At 41.7% G+C, this 24,424-nt stretch overlaps 1 protein-coding gene across 1 annotated transcript in view; it reads right to left on the bottom strand.

The window, feature by feature from the left end:
• The window catches only part of HOMER2 (homer scaffold protein 2), a 59,247-nt gene that overhangs the window by 13,052 nt on the left and 21,771 nt on the right, over nt 1-24,424 (bottom strand). Inside the window, exons 2-3 of the mRNA XM_068143693.1 lie at nt 22,298-22,454; nt 3,742-3,873 (exon numbers count right to left, since the gene is read on the bottom strand). Coding sequence (XP_067999794.1) covers nt 3,742-3,873; nt 22,298-22,454 — 289 coding nt within the window. The remainder of the gene's footprint in view (nt 1-3,741; nt 3,874-22,297; nt 22,455-24,424) is intronic.

Here is a 24,424-nt window from a genome sequence, read left to right as displayed (position 1 = left end):
GAAGTTTAGGCTTGAGGTGAGGAGAAAGTTCTTCACCGAGAGAGTAGTTAGCCATTGGAATGTGCTGCCCAGGGAGGTGGTGGAGTCACCGTCCCTGGAGGTGTTCAAGAGGGGATTGGATGTGGCACTTGGCACCATGGCCTACCAGTCATGAGGTCTTGGGTGACAGGTTGGACTTGATGATCTTTGAGGTATTTTCCAATTTTGTTGATTCTGTGATTCTAGTCTATGAAAATTGGTAAAAAAGCCACTGGAGTAAGAGAAAGCCCTACTAATCACCACTCCAGTAGTTGATCATGAATTACATAATGTGTCTTCCCATGCTCCATGAAGTTGCAAGACTAAGCTGCAATACAGAAAAGATTTGTTGCTACAACATGTGGGGAGCCTTTTAGTCTTACACTGCTGCAGCCCATGAGCACTGTTTGATTTTGAGTCTTGGCCAGTGAAATTTAATGGGAACTCGAGGATGCCACTGTGTATTGCACAGATTATTTAAAGGCTGTTCAAATCTGCAGCCAGCTTGTCACCTGGAGAAATAAATACATATTTAAATAGACCTCCTTTGCATTTTATACATTAAAGAACATTATTTTGCATGTGTAACTTTTAAGCTCCTGATCTGGTATTATATTTTACGTCTCCTCCTGCCAAGTTGTGGCAGTGTCAGATGAAACAGCTGCTCCCACCCAAAGCAGTCTCATAAATATTTCAACGCCCTCTGGGTTTGCAGAAGGGCTGGGTGATGCAAAGTTCTCATTGGGGAGCACCACTGTTCTGTGACCCACAATGTACACATGGCTTTGCCTGTGTTTTTTTCTGGATGAGCCCTCGGTATCAGGCGGCAAACAAGAAAGGGGTCAGTAATTTGCTCTAGAACAGCCAGTGCACTGCCAGCACCCATGCCAGGTGGACCAGTGGCCTGGGCTGCATGCTGGGGGCAGGAGCAAGCACTGCTTTAAGCTTTCTGCCCTGCAACACAGCACCTGGGAAATACCACGCACACAATATGCATGCATAGAAATCAAATCCAGTGCTTCCCAGATGTTAGGTGCAGTTGCTTTATGATGTGTAAAGTCTGGGTTTACTGGGTTTCTCACCAATATAAAACTTTGCCCCTAATACCCTTGGACTATATAGAGCTCCTCAGACAGCATATCTATGTTGAACCATCCTGAATTCTGGCAGAAACCTTACTTGACCAACTTATGTGCAAAATACATCACCATCCTGCCTTTTCATCACACCCAAGCACACCATTAATTCTGCTTTGATTCCTGTTTCAACTTCACTGCAGCAATGTCTGAATGATGTCTTGAGAGCTATTTGAGGCACAGGGTGAGAGGAATGAAAAGAAGGGTCAGCAACTCCTGCAAGAGGGGAAAAGGACCCTGGGAACATCAGCTTTAAGTTGTGGGATTCTCCCAATCAATGTGAATGGTAATTAGGTTACTAGGTCACTGAATGCAGTTTTCATTAATGGCTCATTTTTAATTTAAATTGCTTTTCCCTATAGGTATGGATTAATGCTTAAATATCTCAAGAGAAGCAAAGTATTAGAAACAGGCAATGTCTTTTATTAGTCCAATCAATATACTTAAAAATGCAGACATTTTTAGGTGTGCTAAGCTCTTCTCCTGCCTCATTATTATTCATTGTTTTCAGCAGACATTTTTCAGATTTATTTATTTATTTATTTAAAGCCAGGGCTATTGATCTCTGGTTTACTGGTGTTCTAGTGAGTCTTTCCAATTCCTGGCTAAAAGTTTCAATTAGTTCCGGTAAAACTGTTCAGCTTTGATTTATATCTTTTATAAGAGCATGATATCGACAGAAAGTGAGACTTGGTTTTACTGTTCCCAGCACACTTACACACCTGTAATCTGCCCATCATCTCTGATCTTTCTTACTAATGGTTTGAAAATTAAAGTGAAAAGCACGGTTGCTGAGGGGTATCCTTGTCCCATAGTTTTGCATGGTGGCAATAAACCAGGTTATCTTACATTTTCCAGCTAGGCAACTCTCATCACAAGCCATTTTCAGCAGTGCTCCCCTTAAGCTCCCCTTTAGTATTCTGACCACAAAGTCTTTCTGCTGATTTGAAAAGCTCTTCCTGCAAGAAGAAAACTGTATTATGAGCAGTAGCCTCTTCAGAAGCTCATGCAGTGCAAACAGATGCACAAACCAATCTGGAGAGACACATAGCTGGTGCTGAGGCCCGTGTGCCCACATGACACGCTTTTCAGATTGGCTCTAGCCTGGCCACATGGCATTAAGGAGCTGTTTCCTGATAGCAGCATTACATTTATCAAAGTACATGTTTGGACATTTTGGGAGAATGTTTTTAAATCTCTCAGATTATGGTGAAAGGAACTTTAAATGTATCTCATGGTTTCTTACACCTCTCACCTCCTGAGCCAGTCTCTGCACCATCTGCTCCCCACAGCGCATGTTTAACCCTCGCCAGCACCAAGATACTGTGTGAGCACCTGTCATGTTACAGAGGTGTGAGCTCAGTAATCCAGGATTAAAAATTACCATCCATTGGTGCTAATTCTTTTACTTGGTGTCCCAAGGTTGCATTGTCTCATGCTTATCTGTTACTTAAAACAAACTATTCTTGAAGATCATAGAATCATGGAAGAATCATTTATGCTGGAAAAGACCTTCAAGATCACTGAGCCCAACATGAGAGAATTTGTCCCATGCCCAGGACACAAATTTGAGCCAACTGACAAAACTCAGTGCCAAGTAGCCATGCCTCAGGTGTCAACTATGTATTAGTTAAGTAGGGAGGTTTTTACTACATGAACAAACAAACACTTGGCAAAATCTAATGGCAGAGGATGCACTTAAAATTGCTGGCTGCTCACGACAAGATGCAGAACTAGACTTTACAAGCCTGGAGTTGTAGCTAGTGCCTGGTCCAGGGAAGTGTTGTATTAATACCAAATTCATGGCCAGGTTTGACCTCTGAGACAGCTCTGCCATCAACCTAGTATCAGACCTCCTGGGCTACTCATCCCCGTAACACTGCCATGACTCACTGCCACCTCCTCAGGTCTATAATAAAGCAGCTTTGGGTCAGGTCTACAAATCACACCACTAAGCTGAAACACCAAAAGTGCAGTAGTCTTTTGATGCACATCAGTTTACTGAGCCTCCTGAAAGCACATCTCCACTAACAGTGGTATCCGCAAAACAAGGGCACCAGCAAGCCCCAGGGGCTGGCAGCTCCTTCACCTTGGTTAGCTACCAACAGCAGTGAGCCATCAAAATGCAATTTCTGAGGTTGGGATAGCAATTCTCTTCTTTCAGACATATTAGACATCCCTAATGCCAACAGTACTCCCATATCAGTGGTTCCTTCACTTCTGATGCCACTTTCAGCTGAAATGAGCACATAGACCAGGGAGATGCCAAAAAATACTACCAAGTTCATGTTGTTTCAGTATGGTGAGAACAACAAACATGAATGCTTCCAGGCATGCTGGGCAAGGTACTGTTGAGATCACCTCACTGGTACCATTGTCAGTGGTATGATTTCATTTATAGTTTTGACTACAAATTTTGCAATACTTTCTGCTTCTGTATATACAGATATTAGGGAGTTATAGGAGATGGGAACCTGGATGGATGAAGAGGACTTGTGAAAGCATGCAGTTCAGATAGAGGTCAGCTGGGTATATGCAATTCTTCATTAACAAGAAACCCACTCAGAAATTCAGTGAGCCCCATTACCTTGGTCAGCTGCTGCTCAGAGGGAAAGCCCAAACCAAACACAGTATTTGCTCTGCTGTCTGCCCACTGGCCAAACTTCTGTGATGTTTTAGTGAAGGTCATGTTAGGTGTGATTGTGCTGTTTATGATCACCTGTTTAAAACAGATCAGAAAAAGAATTAAAGAGCAGAAGCTGCATCAGAAATGCACATCTGAGCAACAATATCATCAAAAGCAATTAGCATTCTAAACTGGAAATGGCTGTACTCAGAAAATTTCTTCCCCCTCCCCAATCCAGTTTCTCTCTTACTTCAAGCAGAAACTTTGATGTTTTGTCTTCTTTTTCCTTGGTCCTGCAGTTAAACACAGCTGCAGGAATGTCACTGAACTCAAAGCAATAGCAGGGACAGGAGCTATAAAATCACCCTGGCAGAAATGCAAATCCCAAATCCTTTCTTTTCAGCACTACAGGCAGGCACCCAGGATGGCCACAGGCCTCCAAGCAGAGTGTTCACCAGCAATGCCATCCTCTGAGTAACAGAGCAAAGAGAAATTTCTGTATTTCTCCAGTTGACCTTGAGCTTCCACAAGTAGGATAGTAGAGACATGTCAGAAATTAAACCAAAAGAAAACAAAACAAACCCCAAACCAACAAACAAGCAACAAAAAACAAGACAAGGAGAAAATGATCACTTAACAATGAGTTTAACTTGGGAGGGTGGGGAGGTGCATCACCAGCAGTGTGCGTGCAGTATCAAACATGGGCCTCACAACAAATGTTCTGCCACTTTACACAAGTTAACTAATACATACTTCAGCACCAGCAACCTTGAAAGCACCAGTGGTTCTCGTGAGTAAAGAAATAGCCAGCAATAGGAAAGCTGCTGGAATGTGGTCTCTGAGGAACTTGGTGTAACAAGCATAAAATGTAACCTTGCAAAAACGAGTGAGATATATGCCAGTTCATTATCAAAAATCTTAACTGTGTTTTCAAGATACATCATTATATGAGTCTAGAGACTACTTCCCCTGGAAATTAATTCATGTACAATGTTCTTTCTGCTAAAAAAAATAGCAGCTTTCTTTAGTAATATGTACCATCAGTTCCAATATGCAAATTATGCAGTAATTAAGCCAACTCTGGGGGACAGTTTAATTAACATGATCAGGAAGTATCCTGGCAACATCATTTACTATGTATTCCAAGCAGCTTTTTTTTTTCCTAAACTATCAATTACATTTAGCATAAAAGTGTGAATTAAATTTAGCAGAGAAAGATCTTCACTTGCCTCTGTCCCTTCCCTAACTTCTGACCTCTGTGCTGACGCTTTTATTTGCTTTCTTAGAAATTGCTCAGCTTCAGTGAGTCCCTCTTTTTGCGTCATCACCTTCAAATAAACACACCATTTTCTGCCATTTCCTACCACTCAGTTCCACCAGAAAGATCAAATCAGAGGTGGGCCAGATGGCTGAGACCTTTGAAGTTGTTTTTGCATGGGAATAAACAGGGAAAGAAAGAGGGAGAAATGACTCTGCAACCAATGCTGGGCAACACACACCATGCAGACGTCACCTCTCAGGGTCAAAACACCTTTTTGAATGGCTGGCTGACAGGTAGAGGTATAAGCAAAGCTGCCTTCCTCCATCTAAGTCACACAACAGAGATGCAGCAAATAAAAGTGCAATTGCAGAGATTTAAATTCAAAGAAAATCAAGCATTTTATGTAGGGTTCTGACAATGCAAAAGTAGTACAACGATACAAGGACTGCATGTCATGGACAGTCAGAGGAATAGGAGGAAAAGCTACCACCAAGCCAGAAAAAACAGGATGCTTTCCCAAAACTAAGGAAAGTGCTATATACATACTACTTCTGTAAAATTCTTACATCAGACAGCTGAAATACTTACAAATGTTTACCTTCAATGTTTACCTTCTCAAGTTACAGAATTCATTTTAGAAGCTACGAAATGTTCAGAAATTTTAAGGGATAAAAAGTATTGTTTCAGTCCTCCTGTGCCTATCAAATTAGACATCTGAAGGGAAAAACTAATAAAATGACCCATGTCACTGAAAGACAGAAGCTTTACTCACTGGAAGCAGACTCAGAAGAATGAAATATTTCCATACCTCCTACAGTAATCTTTGAGTAAATATAACTATATTACAAAACCACACCAAAGGTATCTTTTACACCACAGTCCAATACTTTCAAGGACATGGTAAAAAGAATAATGAAGCCTGCAAATTGCAAACCAAGGAACACTTTATTGAGTGATGTAATGCACTACATTAGCTTAGCATCTTACAGGTTAATTCTTTCCATAGCCAGTGCAAATTCCAAGAAAAGGTTGTGGTGATCACACACCTTCAAAACCCTGACAGTTCATCTGTTAAATTTATAATAGGCTGCAATTAGTGAAACTGCCTGGAAGCTGGCTCTACCTCTTTTTGCTTAAATCCCTCTGTCAGTCAGGCATTTCAGAAACACTGCTTTCCTGCAGAGATGAGAAAACCTAAGTAGAAGCTTAGGAGATTAAATCAGTGCTCATGGAAACAGTTCAGAGGAGCTGGATGCTGCAGGTACATCATACTTATCCACTCAGTCTTCCTCATCATGCTCACAGGGAGATGTCATAACATTAAACTTTGTGGGCACCAGCCTGTACATTCACTTCTCATGTAAATCCAGTCACCATTTCGGAGCAGAGACACTCCATTGGCCTGTGAGCAATCATGTTGGGCATGTTTAGGAAAATAAAGAGTGTAATGATTTCAAGGAACTATGAAAAATGAGGCTTGCAGACGCTCCTGTCAGGTAACTCAGTCTATGCCCCCCAAAGCTGGTTTACTTTTGGCTATGTGAGACCAGGAAGAAAATACTCCTCACCACCCTCCATCTCCCCTGAAGGTGATCTCCAGTCAAGGCAGAAGGCAGGGGAAGCCACCAGAGTAGGGAAGTTCAACCAAACCAGAAAATTTTCTTTTTTTCATGAAAGGATGAACCAGAATGTTCAGTTTCAAAGGAAGGAGGAGTGGAGAGAAAGAGTAAAGAAGAGAAATGCTACTATTTGAAAGCTGCTCTGGGCAGGACGAGCCTGCAGGGTCTTTTCCTACCTGCATTCCTGTATTATACTTTCATAAGAAAAGGCCACTCAGCATTTGAAATGGGTTCTTGAAAAAAAACCCCTCAGCATTTGGTTCTCATTCATACAATGCACACACAGCGCAATTCCAGATGCATCAGAAAATGGAATAAACTTCTGGACTTTCATACAGGGTAATGGATTCAAAAGACCAGCTACTCTCTAATCAAATGCAATCAATCCCTGAAGTGGTTAAAGAGTTCTCCCTAAAGAAAAAGGCAAAGAGAAGCATAATGTAATAAGCACCTTACAGAATAATAAACTCATTCATCACACTGACCGAGTTGCCTACACGAGGTTAAAAAATACCTGCCTTTGCTCTCATCTACACACAAGTGTATCAGATGGCAAACATTCCTGAGGCAGCCACATAAGCCAGAAAAAAAAAAAAAAATCTCATACAAAATCTCTTCCTTTGGGAGAAAAACAATCTTGACAGATCTAAACTTTTATTTGAAGATGTCACAGAAAAACGTTCACAGGACAAGGCAGTGCTACATCAACCAGACATTTAAAAACACACCAGGTATATTCATCAGAGGGAATGCAAATAAGCTGGCATAGGCTGAACATTCATAGGCTGTAACACACCCATCCTGCTGCCTTCCCATGGAGAGAAACTACCAAATAAATCAAGCAGGGAGAGGTCACAAGATGACATGAGTGCGTAGAAGGGAAAAAAATTCTTGGCAGCTCATGGTGCTTGTAATATATGAGCAGTGCTCTTCTATACAGCTGCCATTTCTTTCTTCAAGTATTTAAAGTGCTTTCCTCCCATGTTCCACATATCACAACAGCACACTGGAGGGGAAAGGCCAGTGTGCTCCTGCCAATGTTTTTTCCCACATCACCATTTCATTAAGGTAGGGTGAACATGCGTGTCAGTTGGCTGGGGTGTAGAGGGAGGGGAGCAGGAGCAGCACATGGGAGTTTGCCAGCTTTGCTCAGCGCATGCCCTGGCTGCATCAGCCCTGGCTTGCCAGATTCACAGGAGGGAGAAGCAGAGGTGAGAGCAAGCTCATTTCCAAGGGGAGGAGGACATTGATCATGGTGGGCATTTGGCAGAGCCACTGGCACAGCCCTAAGGAGGAAGGACAAGGCACTGGCAGGAAGTGGCCAGAACAATTCCTCATATGAGACACCCACCAAAGGGGATGATGAGCCAATTCAGCCAGCCCTGTCACAAATTTTTCTACCTGAGAAACGATGGAAATAACAGCAATGAAAGAGCTAATGAATGTATGAGCAAATACATGCTGGAATTGCATAAAATTAAACCAGGAAAGGGTCTCTTCTTCTGGGACAAGAACGCCAGGTTAGCATTTATTCTTGAATTTCCCCTTTAAATTCACACCCCTTGTTAATCTGAAGTAACCTTACCTCCATAAAAGCCCCAAGGCTCGAGGCCATAGGATCTACTCATTAAGTAGTCACTGCATTAAAACCTTCCCATTTTATTTTCACACTTCTGAATGTGGGCTTTCCAGATTGCAGCCTTTGTGAAATTTAATTTCCCCAACCCACCAGGCTGCTAATATTCAGTAAAGATATAATTCAGTCTAAAAGCAGAATTGAAGAATGAAAGAAGCTGCTAATCCTCTGGCCACAGCTGTCACAGGCTCAGCAGGTTCTTCCAGCTCATCAAGCTGACATGAATCAGAAGGGTTTGGGGCACTGGATATGAAGATGAGGAGACAGGGATAGATATGTAGAAAAACCTTCCCTCTGTTTCAAACGTTCAGCAACTCCCTTGTGGAATTAACTCACCTGTGTTCCCATAATTTGCACTATCCATTGTTATCTACCATCCTTCCTGCCTCTACTGAGAGCTTCTAGACTTAGATGTAACATCTTTCCACCAGTATGTGACTGGTGATAAACTGATTATCTCATTTCTAGTCCTACAAAGCCATCATAGACACATTGTTAATCAAAACACTGCTAGTAAAGACAAAAAGAGAGTCCCTCGCTGAGGTGACCTAACAGAGTAAAGCAGGAGCAGCACAAAGACATGCCCACATCAGTACAAGAACTTTGGGGTGAAAGAACAGCCTTTGGCCAAAACACTGAGCCTGCAATGCAGGAGGATTAATTATCATTGGTTTACAAATCGGACCCAGCAGATGTAATCAAATCTTTCTTTCCACCCTTCCTGCTAAGTCTCTGTAAAAGATCCTTTAAAAGTAAAAGAATACAGAAAGTAGCAATGACACTTTTTCTAGTTTTGCTTTATCTGCTGCACCTGAAAGGTATATGGTGCTTTACCTGGGATAGGATGAGGGTATGGATTAATTCCATTTGGAGCATTATAACCATATGATAAGGAGCATATTTCCTTTCTCCATTTTGCTGTTCCTCGTGCTCTGCTCCATCATTTGTGCAGGGGGGCAGGGCAGAGCACATGATAGGCAACAGTTGGCAGGACATCTCCTACCAGACTTTTGCTCTGGTTATCCATCATTTTATCCTTACAGTGCTGGTAAGACTGGTCAGCCACTCCTTTTCAAGAGTTTCTGTCCTACACAGTTAACCAGTACAGTAGCTACTTCAGCCATCAATGGCCTCTGAAAGCTTCCACAGCTACATGATGTATTTCTGTGGGAGACAAGAGTAGAACCACAGCAAATCAGGTGTGCTCTGCATAGAGGAAGATGCCAGGGCATAATCATAGTATCATAGTATCATTCAGGGTTGGAAGGGACCACAAGGATCATATAGTTCCAACCCCCCTGCCATGGGCAGGGACACCTCACACTAGATCAGGCTGGCCAGAGCCTCATCCAGCCTGGTCTTAAACACCCCCAGGGACGGGGCCTCGACCACCTCTCTGGACAACCCATTCCAGGGCTTCACCACTCTCATGGTGAAGAACCACCTCACAAGTCCCAGAGGACTTGCTGCAGTCCAAAAGATTTACTTCCCAAAATGAGCTCCCTCTGCAGAGAAGAGAATCATCTTTTATGGGTAAAGTGTTTCATATGCTGCAGCTGCTTTTATGGGGGAAAAGGGCATTTATACAGTTGCATATAGGTGGGGGTTTCTGTTTGGTTGGTTTTTTTGGGGGGAAAGGGCTGGGTTTTGGGCTCTTTTGTTTGTGGTTTTTTTTTTAATCCCCAGGATAATTCTCTGGATGATGAGGTTAATTTTTAACCCCAAAAGCCAACAAATTAAACAAAACCCGAACAGTTCTTGCCGTCCTTCATGAAAAGAAATGTAAAAATTGTCCCTCCTCTCCAATAAAAAGGCTAATAACTGTTTTTCCTCTGCTAAAACATTTCTGTTGTAAAGCCCTCACTGAGCACCTGTCTAAATGCAACAAAAGTGGGTTCATGATTATGTGAATTCTATTAAGTAAATCTCCTGCTACACCTACTGCATCGCGCTCTTTTTTCTTCCCAAGGTAATTAACATCTCTGCCGAGTTGGCTTCCCACCTCCTCCACCCAGACTCAATCTCTAAAAACCTCCTATTTTTGCTTTGACATCTGACTAGAAATTTTTTTTCTTTCCTTTTAGGCACAGCACACACATCCACCCACCCACATGATTCAAAGCACCAGCAGCTGTTTCACCAGGAAAATCTACAGCACGGATTTTCAAACCCTCTATGCTGGAACAAATTGTTAACCAGGAATTTCATGCAACATTTTACAAAATAAATAACCCAAGATGCTTGTGTGTTATTTTTACATGAGAAATGAGATTTCCAACTTAACAGAGACAGGGAGAAGAACCCAGTGGAGAGTCTTCATATTTTCTCCCTAGTGACTAAAACTGAAGTGAGGGAGAAGGTTGTGTTATCTACAAACAAATACAATCTTTTTAAACCCCCTAGGTATATCACACTCTGCTTTTGGAGGATTTAATAAAACAAAAAAAAAGTCTTTGTGCAGCATATAACAACATGCCTGTGTGAATCATATAAGTGCTGATCATTTTCTGCATCATTCAAGCTGCATGACAACAGCATCACTTAAGCCTGAAGGTCCCTTCACAGAGGTCCGAAACGGTAAGGCCCACACAGCATCATTAAAGACTCCTCTACTCTTCAACAACCTACAAATTCCAGGGAGCACTCAGCAGTTGGATGGCTTACCAATTCCTCTCTAAAATCTGGAAAAACTGTTCCTTGGCCATGAGGAATGGCCAAGAAGGGGAGGTACCTTTTAAGGAGATGACAGGATCTAGTTGGCATCTTCCAAAGCATCTCAGAGTGGTCACTGTTAGATGACAATCAAGGGCAACTAGATCTACCATCACTTTGGAGCAATACACTAACATAACTGAAGATACAAGGCATCCATGAGGTAATAATAAAATATCAGTCCTCCTATGTCCTCAGAAATGTCTCATCCCTTATTTTGATGGTAGAAAATAAAGCCAGGTGGCAGTTAGCTGGGGTTCCATTGATCATCTTATTCACTCCTGAGGGAGAATTAGCTTTGGACTTCAGCTTGCATTTAATGTTTGACACTCATTTATGGTATTCCTCATTTTCCATCTAACAACCACTGTGCCATGAGATGCAACTTCACAGTCCATAGTCAAGAAAAAAGCAATGTTTGGTTTGGGGCTTTTTTGGTAAAACTAGGAAAATACTGACTTGAATTATGTTTGATGCTGAAATTTTAAGAATACACAATGAAGTGTAGTTTATTTATAAACTCCATCTGGCATGTCTTGGTTATCATTTTGGATACATTAACTCTCTGAATAGGGATTTCTAGGTATTAGTTCTCTCTGGCAGTACAGCAGGGAAGGAAAAGGGAGCAATTTATATTGCTGTTTCAGTGGACAAGCAATCCTTAGAGTTTCATAAAGCTTGGAGGAATTATTCTTTATTACTTTCAGCACTGGAATTAAAAAAAAGAGAGGAGTAAAAATCCCAACAGGAAACCAGCAGCTAACCAGTGCTGCACTTATAGTAATTCTTGATGGAAGTCCCTAACACCCTGGGAAGAAGCTGTGAGAAGCTTGAGGGCTGTATCATGTGCTCAGTTCACCTCTGGGCACAAGATTCCTCAGCCCCCTTCTAAAAAGGCAGCATGATGCAAAGCCTGCCAGCAAGCCAAGCCCCACTGGAGTCCCTGGACTATGTTGAACAGGTATGGAAATTTTTGCCATCTATAGATTTGCCTATTAAACTCTCATCTCATGGGTTTTGTTTAGATCAGCTAATGAAACCAGAAAGATGATGGAAAGCATCTGTAGACTCTGTTGCGCCTGTGTTGATGATGATACCAAATCCATGTTTTTTCCTCAGTTTTCACCTAATGACAGATATGGATTATTTTAGCCCCAAATTTGCTCAAGATTCATAAAAAAGTTCTGCTGAGTTCAAGGACCTTGACCTAAACCAGGCATCCTTTGCTCTCTACAACTACCTGAAAGGTGGCTGTAGCCAGGAAGAGGTCAGTCTCTTCTCTCTAGCAACCAGCACCAGAACAAGAGGACACAGTCTCAAGCTGCACCAGGGGAAGTTTAGGCTCAAGGTGAGGAGAAAGTTCTTCACTGAGAGAGTCATTAGTCATTGGAATGGGCTGCCCAGGGAGGTGGTGGAGTCACTGTCCCTGGAGGTGTTCAAGAGGGGATTGGACATGACAATTGGTGCCATGGTCTCGTCATGGGGTCTGTGGTGACAGGTTGGACTCGATCTTCGAGGTCTCTTCCAACCTTGGTGATACTGTGATCCTTTGCTTGATTCCAGGTTTCCTTACAATAACATCACATGCTTTAACTAACCCCTCTGACACGTTCAGGTGCCACATTCCTCCTCAAGTCTGGTGATGAGACATAACTCTGTGTGAGACAGTTATGTACTGAAACACTTTCCTCCTATACAGCTTTTCTGAGAAATTTCATAGAGAGGTTTTGGAAAGGAAAAAATCTACCCAGACCAAATTTTCCTTTCTTGCTGGTGTGTGGTGAAGCAAGAAATCCTTTGGCATAGATTTTTATCTTCTTTTTCTACCCCCATCTTTTAGAAGAGTAACCATTACATTTCTGAAATGGTCCCTGCAACCTGTGTGTGGTCTTCCCAGAGCCAGTGACACAAGGGTGCACTCAACGTACAAGCAGAAAAATGAGCCAGATAAGATCAAACAGTGACAGATGTGCTTCTGTTCTTCTGTCAAGGATACAGCTGTTGCCAGCACTTTGTTATCTTTCCTCCAAAGCTTACTAACCAGCTTCTGAAGGATTTACTTCCAGAAATAATCCAGACAATGAACAGAGGATTTTTCACATTTCCAAGTTAATAACTTGGAAAGAGATTAAAATAGAAACATGTAAGTGATAGAAGTTCCACAGCCCTAGAGTTTTTTTAAAGAAAACAAACCCTAAACAACAAAAAAATCCTCCACAAAGGATCATGATTTCTGGTTGAGGCGGTCTCAAAAGACCCACCAAATTTCCCAGCACGCACTTTGCTCTATTTCTGTTTTCTTTTACTGGGAACCCCAGGTCTTGCCTGTGCAAACATTTTTAGTAGTTCTTTCTATTTTCAACCTATCTCCACTAGTGTTAGCAATCTGAAATTACCAGTGCACCTGAGTCCTAACCATACTGTTTTTTTAATCCTCTGAACACTCAAGAACCTGTCCACACAAGTGCATCCAATGTTACTAGGTCCACCTATCTAAATGAGGCTTGGCAGGTGTTGAAAATTCCCCAGACACAACTCCAGGCAATGTACCATCCTCCCAATTACTAAATCCTGCACCTCCCCTCAGCCTGAATTTCTGAATACTTGGTATCACCTCAAGTAAATGAAGGATGATGCAAGCAGGTAGTCTCATCCTTGGCTGACAGCTCTCTTTCTCCTTTGGACTGTATTTCTTTATCACCAAATTGCAAAGAAAATATTCTCAAGTGACTTTAATGTCTGGAGAGGAAAACTCCAGTAACTTTAGTCAAGCAGAGTACACCACAAACATAGACAATACAAATATCTTAAGATCACTAAATACCATAATTTCCTTTGATTTCACTCACTCTTATTTCAAAGATGTCTTTAAGAATGTGAAGTCGTGGTCTATGTAGCAGAAAGACCCAGAGCACACCTCTGTGTGGTCACCTACATAGATACTTATCTTCATTTTGAAGTGTGCATTTTATTTTCCACTTGCACCATTTCTGCATTAACTTCCATTAACTCCAACATTCACATTTCTCTTTGTTACTCCACGGGCTGAATAATTTATGTCTCCACAGGACCCTTTTGGAGCGTAACACTTGGAGCACAACCCACACCTTTGGGGTGCCCAACCCACCACTACATGCAGACACTCTCTTGCTGCTACATTTGCACGCCAGCCTTCATCTGAGTAGCAAGCTCTGCCTAGGAAGCACCAGCATCACCTGCTGAAGACAAGTTTCCTTTAAACTGAGAGTGCCTTCTGAATCATTCAAAGTGATGCTAAGAAATCTGGAAGGTGCAATAGGACAATTCAACCATCTTTAAATAAAAATCAGGAAATCACTAATAAAAATACTGTTTACTGCAAGTTCTTTCACTGTCAGAGACCTGTTCCAGCTTAGGTTAGGCTAGTGTGCTATGACTCAAGGCAGGACAGATGTTCTCCTGCCTTAATCTGCTCATACAAAATGAAGAACTTCTCTCTGAAAGGCGCCACCCCTTCGCAGAGAGCAGCACGATCCAGCTTCATTATTTACAGCAACAAGCAGCCCAACAAGGAGTGCAAAAAGCAACTCGAGACTCTTCAGGCATCTTTTACATAGTCCTTCATTTAAGAACATGTGTCTGGCAGACAAGCTATGTTCTCCTGCACAGGCTGGGAAATCTGAACCAGGAAGAGTCCACACTGTGCCTTCCTTACAAAGCAAACTCATCTGATGGGAGTGCCTAAATTGCACCAAATTATTTTAAAAGCTCAAGTAAGGATTCACAGTATAGACATGCTGATATTATTATAGTTAGTCTGTCCCAGCAGTAAAGTCCTTAGGATGTAATTTTATGATCTTTTTATATACAAGTAATGCTTTTACTTAATAGTCATCTCACCAGGATAAATGAGATGTTTACTGTAATGTACATACAAACTATGCACACCAAAATGCATTAAAATTATATTTGATACCATGTTTTTGTATTTCAAAAGATGTTCTTCCTTTTATGTGGAGGGTTGATTGGCTCCATTTGTGGGAATTACTCTTTTATGGCTCTAGTACCATCTCCAGTGCTAGTAGTCATGTTGAAATTAGCTCAAATAGCTGATGAAATATTTAACATACTATGATAAAGAGAAGATGAAGGCCATCAAATATGCTCAAATTTCTCTATTACAGTAATCAGACAGATCAGTACTGGAAATATTTTCTTATGATAAATGCAGGTTTCTTTTGCGGGCAGAAACACTGGATCAGTCAACTTAAACCTCCAGAGGTCAAAACCTGGTCACCTCTCCACTAGCTCACCCTAATGTGGCACCACCCTTCAGCTGGGCTATCTCTTTTGGGCTCTTCAAACAGTTCCAAGTGTCACACACTGCCTTTTTGATTAAAGGTCCTTGTCTTGTTGATTCAGAAACAAAGTAATATTGAGCTCATGCTTCTCCCACATTCCTGTTTTATGGTTGGCACTCTTTCTTTCAGGACACAACCAGAAATGAAGAGATTTTTCACCTGGCCTGGGAGAAACAACATGAAGGGCAAAATGAACATAGCAGGAAAAGCTTGAGGCAGAAAGGAAAAAAAAAAAGAGAGAAATTTCTCTATCAGTCACACAGCAGTGATAGGAGAAAAAAAAAGCTTTGAGAAGCTGGAATAAAAATATTTTCTGCTAGTTTAATCACTTTTTACCAGGAGAGGTTCTCTGAAAAATCATAGTCCAGCCAGTGAAGCAGTCAGCAAAATATCCTTCAGGGCACAGAGTGGGGCATCTGGGCATTTCAGCAGGTACAGGATAGTGGGCTTGGACCCCAGCAGCACCTCACTCCTCCAGGATGCACACAGCACTCCTGACAAGTAATGGCCATAAATAAACCCATGGCAGGCAAGACTGGAAATAAAAGAATCTCAGACTCTTTGACAAAACACACATACACGCTCATCCACACCCTTGAGAATCATAGCCTTTAATTCAAGATTTCCTACACAGATTAAAAGAAGATGCAACAAACCGTTTTGTAAGGTCACTTTTCATGTACTTGGACATCCCTTTATCTTTGGCTATGCAAGGCTGCAAAAAATCCTCTGATCATCTCACTACAAAAAACAATATTAAAACCTTAAAGTTAGGTAGTTAAAAATCATAAGTATTCCTTAAAACTCAGGTATTAAAAACCCCAAATATATATATAAAGTTTTTTATATATATAATTGTGCATTTATATATGTATTATATATATAAAGGCTGGTGAGAGGCCTTGAACACAAGCCCTATGAGGAGAGGCTGAGGGAGCTGGGATTGTTTAGCCTGGAGAAGAGGAGGCTCAGGGGTGACCTCATTGCCCTCTACAACTACCTGAAGGGTGGTTGTAGCCAGGAAGGGGTTGGCCTCTTCTCCCAGGCAACCAGCACCAGAACAAGGGGACACAGTCTCAAGCTGCGCCAGGGGAGGTTTAGACTCAAGGTGAGGAGGAAGTTTTTCACCGAGCGAGTCATTGGTCATTGGAACAGGTTGCCCAGGGAGGTGGTGGAGTCATTGACCCTGGAGGCGTTCAAGAGGAGATTGGACATGGCACTTGGTGCCATGGTCTAGTCATGGGGTCTGTGTTGATAGGTTGGACTCGATGATCCTCGAGGTCCTTTCCAACCTAAGTGATATTGTGATACTGTGATTATATACCAAGAGGGAAGGTCATAATTTCTGCTACACGTTATTGCCAATTAGATCTGTTAGGTCCTAGAGACACACTTAAAAGCCATCGTAGTAGTGCAGACCCCTGGCAAGGTAAGCACTTACAGAACCTTTCTTAATTCAGTGCCCAATTTTTTGTAATATCTAAACTACTTGATAGATTTTTCCTGAGAAACAGTTGCTGTTGGTTCAATGGTTGGATTTACATCACTGAAATGGAAAAGAAGAAGAACATAAAGAGCTATTCAGATGAAGGAATTTCATCCATGCTACCATACCCTGCAATTTCCCCCCTTGCAAGGAAAGTTTCTTGAATCCAAGTGTCACCTTTTGGCAAAATAATCTAAGATATTTTTAACAACCATGTCTTAAAATAATTCCATTTCCCTGAGCAAAGAAAATGATTTGTTTTGATTCTCTGAACACAGCACTGGTAGAACTCCGAATTTCCTCTCTGCGTGCCGAGGCTGCCTGCCTCCAGTCATGAGAACAAAAAAAAGCGTGGTCATAAAGAGGTGGGCAGCTATTAAATTAGGTAGCAATTAGAACTGGTACAGGAACTCAGAAAGCCAGAAATACATCAAATATTACAGGATTTACATATTGCCTTTTCTTCCTTTCCTAAATACCTGCTACCACATGTTGCTGGGGCTGTGTCCCTGCCAGATTCACTCTGCTCTAGAAATCAGTTTGTTCTTGCAGTGACACTCACTGATAGAACCCATTATAAGGGCATATATATGCCACTTAAAGAGCTTCATCATACTATAGAATGTGCTGCATTCACTTTGCAGAACGTTATGTGAATACTGATGAGCAAAATTTGGCCCATATTCATATTCTTACTAATTGCAATTTACTTCAGAAATAGATACCCTGATTCCCCAGCACAGCAATTTTTCTGTTTCTCTCTTCAATACTCTTGCACACTTTCACCCAATACTCTCACCCACTTTTACCCAACTTAGTTGCTGATCTTCAATATTCAAGGTATTTGTTAGGTAATAAACTCTTCTAAATTATCCAGCAACTGGGAGTGTGTTGACCGTTGTTTTTTCCCTACTGAAACACAAAATCTTTGTTTCTGTTATCAAAATTACTCCTGCAATCTATCTTTTTAACCTTGGTGTTAATTTTTTTTCTAGTCCTCTATTTAAGAATCTCACAGAGACATCTTAGGATTGGCAGCTGAGATGACACTTGCTGTGTCACTTTGCTGCTGCCATCTCAGAACGTCTCGTTATACACTGTAATGCCAGCTATTAATTTTTTAAGATAGCTTTATGTTCCTTTCTTTCTCAAGGGATAAAAATTAGGCTGATGTTGTCACAAGTTCTGCAGAAATATAACAGCTGGCCATCTGAAAATGAGGACAATTCTCAAACTGTACACAGAAACAAGTTTCTCATCCTTTCCCCCTTGTCTATATTGTTTGGAAAACGCCTATTTCCAATCGATAGAAAATAAGCGAAGATCATACACCACCATGCGTTATTCCAGAGGATATCAGTCTGAATTATTTTCGTGTTTTCAGACTTGCTTTTCACCTCTAAAAGGCAGAATAATGTAGGTCACTTCTAATGAGGAGCCCTGTGTGTGGCTTTCCCCACACACCCATCAGCAGGCATCTGTGAGTTGATGACCTAACTGCATCATCACTGTGTTTTGTCATTTTTCACAGGGTTGACTTTGGCTCACAACGCTGCGTGCTTTCCTGTGGTGAAGTCTCTTTCTTACCTCATTAACTCTGAATCAGTGTGTGCCCTTGCATTTTACTGTATCATTTCCTCCAGCGTTCATTATGGTGCAGTTTCAACAGCTTTTGGCTAGGGATAGAAATGTCTTATAACATCATGATGCAATTAATTTCTTGCCAACACACAAGTCACTTATAACTGAAAGATATTCTAAACTGTTCCATTGTTTGGTAATGGAATCTTGGTTAAGATCATCCAGTGCATACTTGTATGGAATCTGTGAGACCTTTTGCTATAAATTGTAAGCTCCTGCCTACAGCACCTGTTTTCCTGTGAAAGACACAGGAATGTTAATACCTGCTCTCTTCTAGATTTGCAAGCATGAGGAATTAAAGTTGCATGAGCTGTTTTGAATCTAGTGTGTCCACTTCTCAGTGCTTGACTCACAGGATTATTCAGGGGATTTTTCTGTTGTTGACTGAGAGGATATGGAAATCTGGCACATGCTCTTGCCTTGCTTCCCTCCAGGACTGCTGGTTATCAGCACAAGCCTCATGCATATCCCTCTGCAAAGGAAGTTAAGCTCCCTTGATTTCACTCTGCTTCCTACCTATCGCCTACTCCTTTTCTGTCCCATTTTCCAGCTTGCTGCAATGTCTGTCTTCATTCTCCCCACATGTGCCAGCCAAGACATTTGTCCTTCTGCACCATTTGGCAAACAGGTAAGGACCAGAGGGCAGCATTGTACTTTGCCAGGCAACTCCCCTGCCCTTTGACAAAAGGCTAAAAGGTGACTAGAGGACTAGAACATCTCCCTTATGAAGAAAGGCTAAGGAACTTGGGGCTTTTTAGTCTGGAGAAAAGACTGAGGAGGGCATCTTATCAATGCTTATATATACTTAAAGGGTGGGTGTCAGAAGGATGGGTGCAAACTTTTTTTCAGTGGTGTCAGTGACAGGACAAGAGGTAATGGGCACAAATTTGAACATAGGAAGTTCCATCTAAACACAACGAGGAACTGCTTCACTTTGAGGGTGGTGGAACACTGGAATTAGCTGCCCAGAGAGGTGGTGGAGTCTGTCTCTGGATTCATTCAAAGCCCACCTGGATGCTATCCTGTGCAACCTGCTCTAGGGGAACCTGCTCTGGTTGAGAAAGATGGACTAGATTATCTCCAGAAATCCCTTCCAGCCCCTGTCATTCCCAGATTCTGCCATCTGTGCTCACAAAATGAGTTCCCAATACTTTTGCCATTAAATCTTGGGTTCAGCAATTCTCTTAAGCCCTACCTTCAGCCTACTCCTAAATCTTTCTGCTATGTTCTACCCTGCAGAATCCCTCCTCACCCTCTTGAGCCCTGGGGGTTTGGGAATGAGGGAGAGAGACATGCCAGGAAGGAAAAGGGGACAGGCTAAGCCTGCTGGGAGAAGAGAGGATGGAGCTGAAGGGTCTCAGTGCAGGGTCTCAGTGTTTAGGGACAGCAGCAAACTGCAGAAGCCACTCCTGCAAGAATCAGTCTGTTGGGTTGGTGATGCATCAGGAGAAAGCTACACGAGGCTGACATTACACAGCCTGCCCCATGTCCTACATGACAGCAGTACCAAGGGGTTTCACCAGCCTTATGCTGCTCCACATACCTGCAATTCAACATCCTGCCCAGAGCAACACGTCGAGGGCTAACTGTGAAATACAGCTTACACAACCAGGAAATGAACAATGTTCAAGTGAAGTGCCCTCCTGTATTCTTGATCACTTCAAAACCTTTTTGTTGTTACTATGTAGTATCAACATAAGGTTAAAAAAGTCCCAATTAATCAAACAGCTGCATACAAATTGGATTTAAGTGAGATATCTCTGCAATCCAACATGCACCTTATTATTTGTACAACATAAACTGTTAGAACAGCCCCTTTGCACTTCAGACAAGGATGGAGAATTGTAAGAGATGCATGTCCTTCATCACCACCTTCCTTCTAAGGCCAAGTCCCTTACCTCACTTGAGCTTCAGCGTTTTTGTCTTTAAAGCAGAGATATCTTCTGCCCATAGTGATTCATGATGCTAATCCATCTGGTATTTGCCAACACATGGAAGACTTTATTCTAACAAGTGAGATGTACATAAAGCAGGACACCAATGCTTTCTATATTCTTCCTCACAATTTCATTTTTAGCAAGAAAAGTAGGTCAAAACATAAACAATACTTGTTTGAGGGAGAAAAGCAACTTGTAATTTCTTTGGGTAAAAAAACCCCTTCTTTTTCCAAATCAGCACTCAAAGCAGACAGGTAGGGTAAGTGGGCACTCTCCAGAGACAAGCATGAAGGTAGCATCTCTTCTTGACCTGTTCCTTAATCAGCAAAGGTTCAATACAAAAGGAGTAATTCATGTGGCCCACAATTGATTCTAGCTTGGGAAGCCCCAGGGGAGAATTTTAATCATGGAAAGCTCACCTTCTTCTGGGACGTTCTACAACAGGGGATGCTTCCTTCTGAATGTCTTTTGGGTGGATTACAAAATAAAGCTTGGATGCCCATCTTGTTTTTAGCACACACTTTACACTTCTGGGAGGGACCTCTGGCATATGCTGCCCCTGAAGCTTCCCGCTGCCACATACAGTAATTATTTTCTTTTCATTAATTGGTCTTCATGCATGCATGCACATCCACATATCAAGTGACCCACTGCTGCAAGTGCAGCAGTTTTGGTATGGGAGACATGCTTGCCTGTGTTTGTAAAACCAACAGCCCACTACCACCAGCATAAATCTTCATGCCAGTAGGAGCATGAGCATTTGTGGGGTGTAAGTAAATTAGGGGCTGGGGGCTCAGCTTCTCCCAGCAAGCTGCAGGGGTTGTGTGTGACGACTGCAAAGCACGGCAGCTGGGTTAGCTGGCATTTCTGGAAATGAACTCACTGGCACAAACAGCATAAAGATGGTGACACATTAATGCTGTACCAGTGTCAGTGAAACATTGCCATCAATTTCAGCAGGCAGTATGGCTGATTTATAAGCCAATATATAACCAAATATAGCACAGGAGATGTTTGGAAAAACAAGTATGTGAAATAGGCATGACAAATAGAAAAGCTTTATTAAGGGATGATTTCTGCACCCTCTCTCCCCAGGACAGTGATATTTTAGCATTCTCATCTAAACAGGAACATGGATAAAGAGGCAGTAAACTTGTCTTATTACCCTGTGGTTTGCATTTTGGCAGAAATAACTGATGATTTTTGTACATGAGTGAAAATTTTAAACTTACACCTCTGGCTGGGCTCTGCTAGGGGAAAAGCAGTCACCTTACAAGTAACTTTGGAGGGACTAATCAGAGGATAAATCTAGTATGTAATAAAAATAGTTGTCTGAGCAACCCATTAAATTCAGCTGATGAGGATTCTTACAGGAAATACTTAGCACACTATCTGGAAATGTGAAACAAAATAAGAAAAAAGAGCGAGGTAAGTTTTGGTGCCAAATTTGTTACCTAGGGCTGACAAACTCCAGTGCAAATGTTGAAGAAAATTAAGTGCTAACCTGTAAACAGCTCAACCAGGCAAAAGTGAATATGCAGTTGGCATTTACATTAGAAGCTCTACTCTGTCTCCTCACTCTCTTTAAGAAGACTTTTTTTCCCCCCCCACCAAAAAGGCCTCAGCCTTATCTGCCTGATATAGGTGGTGAGGTTAGATTCTGTGCTATAGACTCAGTTCAGACACTTAAAGCTCTTGGCTCATTAAGATTATAGAGTCAAACCAGTCAGAAATAAAATCAGTTAAGTCTGGCAAAATCACTTTGAAGGTGTCCTGTGGTGTGGGTACTTATGAACTTCAGGGCTTAATGCAAGCCCATCTATGTCTGTCTTCAGCCAGGGCTGACAGTCACAGTAAACATGCTGGGGTACCTTCAGCCTCCTACCTTGGCTCCATCCACACTGATAATCCGATAGCTGTTTCTCGTGCTGTCATAGAAGTAGGAAACAGTTACAGCCTGCTTGCTTGCAGGAACCCAGTTCTTCTTCGTGCTGGGGTCAATTTGGAAGACATGGGCTCTGGTGGTGAAGATGGGCTGTTCTCTGGAATAGGGAGGGACAGAAGAAATGGATGCATGAGTCTGCGGAAGATGAAATGTTGCAGAAGCCCAGCCTAGACCAGGCACGTTGAAAGCACAAGACAGAGAATGCTTGGCAATACCCCAAATGAAAAAGCTGCTCCAGCTTTGGGTAGCTCTCCTTGGCATTGCTACGTGACATTCAGCACCCTAAATTTACTGCCATAGCCCAAAAATCAAATGGCTTTTTTTCTCCCCATGTTATACTAACTCAGTATCCACATTTTCCTTGAGATGTTTAATTCCAGGAAAGGTTCCACACAGGCTTTCCTTCCTTATCCACATATTTTGCAAAAAAGCAAAAACAAGCAATGCACAGCTGGATTTCTTCCTGCTGTACATTCCTGTGAGTTGCTACCTACAACCAGGGTTCCTCTGTGGATGCACCAAGGACTCCAACAACCTACAAGCACAGTATAATTACTGAAATATTAATCTCTATCATTAGAATCCCACTGCTCTGCGGATGTGCATGAAAATTTCATCAGGTGCAAAAACCAGTCAATCATTCTGGAGAGAAGGGGAAAATAAACACCACCAAAACCCTTTGTTGATACCTATTGCCTTTCAGTTCAACTCCCAGGGGATCACATACAGCCCTTGACACCTCCTTCCTAAACACTGGCCCTCCTTGGATGGTTTTTCTCACCAAGAAGATTGCATACGCACTGGAAGGTTTTTTTTTTTACCTTCCACAGGCAACAATGCAAATCACACATAAAAGCAGAGAAGATGCAGGACCAAAAGAAGAAAAAAAAAAGAAAGATACACAAAATCATGGAGGAAAAAGATCAGAATCAAGACTGACTTAAATGCCATAAAACTGAATTCACTTCCAACTATACTGTTAATCCAAGCTTAGCAGTAGAAGTGAACTGCAAATCAAGCTTTACTGGGCTTTTATAGTTTTTTTCTGCTTTTAGTTCTTAAAAGCTACAATATATAACAGCCTATATTAAGTGTATCACTCAGTATATTCTAATCACATATAAAGCATTCTGTCATGAATAGCCAGACTTGACAGAATTATGACAGGATTCAAATCCAGTTGTACTACAATAGAGTTACTGCCCAAAATTGTTTACCACATGGAAACTGAAAAGGCTGCCAGGCTGAATTTTGTACAAAGCAAATGAGAAGAGAAAGGTGAATGGACAGAGAGATCTCTTGCTTTCATATGCTATTCTCTCCTATTCATATACATAATTCTCTTCTATTATTCTCAGACTCATAGTTTTGAAGCTGTGATTTTATTAAGATTTCCATAATCACCATCTCCTTGTATATCCACCTGGGCATTTTCAGAACACAACAGCTTTAGGTGTTGTATGTAGGAACCATATCAAATATCACAGAATCTTTATCATCACAGTTAAAATTGGAGGGAGTAAATGTAAGAATATCAAACAAAATAAGTGATTTAAATATGGAATTAGCTCAGGAAAAATGGAGTGAGCTTGCAAAGCTGAGCAAAGCCTGAGAAGGGAGAAAATGGAGAGTAGCTTTCTACTTGCAAGACATGAGCAAAATGTTACATTTTTCCAGGGGCTGACATGCAGATTTCTGGATGGACAGCTATGCTGAATCCTGTAAGATACTTACATGAAATAAATTGAAATTACAATGAGACTGTCACCTTACAGCTATGAAAGAGTAGAATCTGCTTCAGTTCTCTCTTATCAGTAACTCACTGAACTCGGTTCTTACTTCATAAGCTAAAATCAATGTTGTCCTCAGTTGGGAGGAAAGGAGCAAGTCTCCATAACATTTACAAGATACTTTCACCATCCATTACACAGCATCAGCAATGTAATGCCCACAAAGGTCATGGAGTTTGTTTGCAATAAGGAATGCAGGGAAAGGAAGTTTCCTTCAAGCTATTTACAACTTCAGTCTACTCTGACTTTTTCTGAATATAGTGCTGACTGTTTCACC

This window comes from Melanerpes formicivorus, unplaced genomic scaffold (genome assembly GCF_026170545.1).
Source record: "Melanerpes formicivorus ecotype bairdi unplaced genomic scaffold, bMelFor1.0.p_v2 SCAF_10, whole genome shotgun sequence".
NCBI lineage: Eukaryota > Metazoa > Chordata > Aves > Piciformes > Picidae > Melanerpes > Melanerpes formicivorus.
Note: the sequence above shows the minus strand (reverse complement) of the source record. Positions and strands in the feature narration are given on the sequence as shown.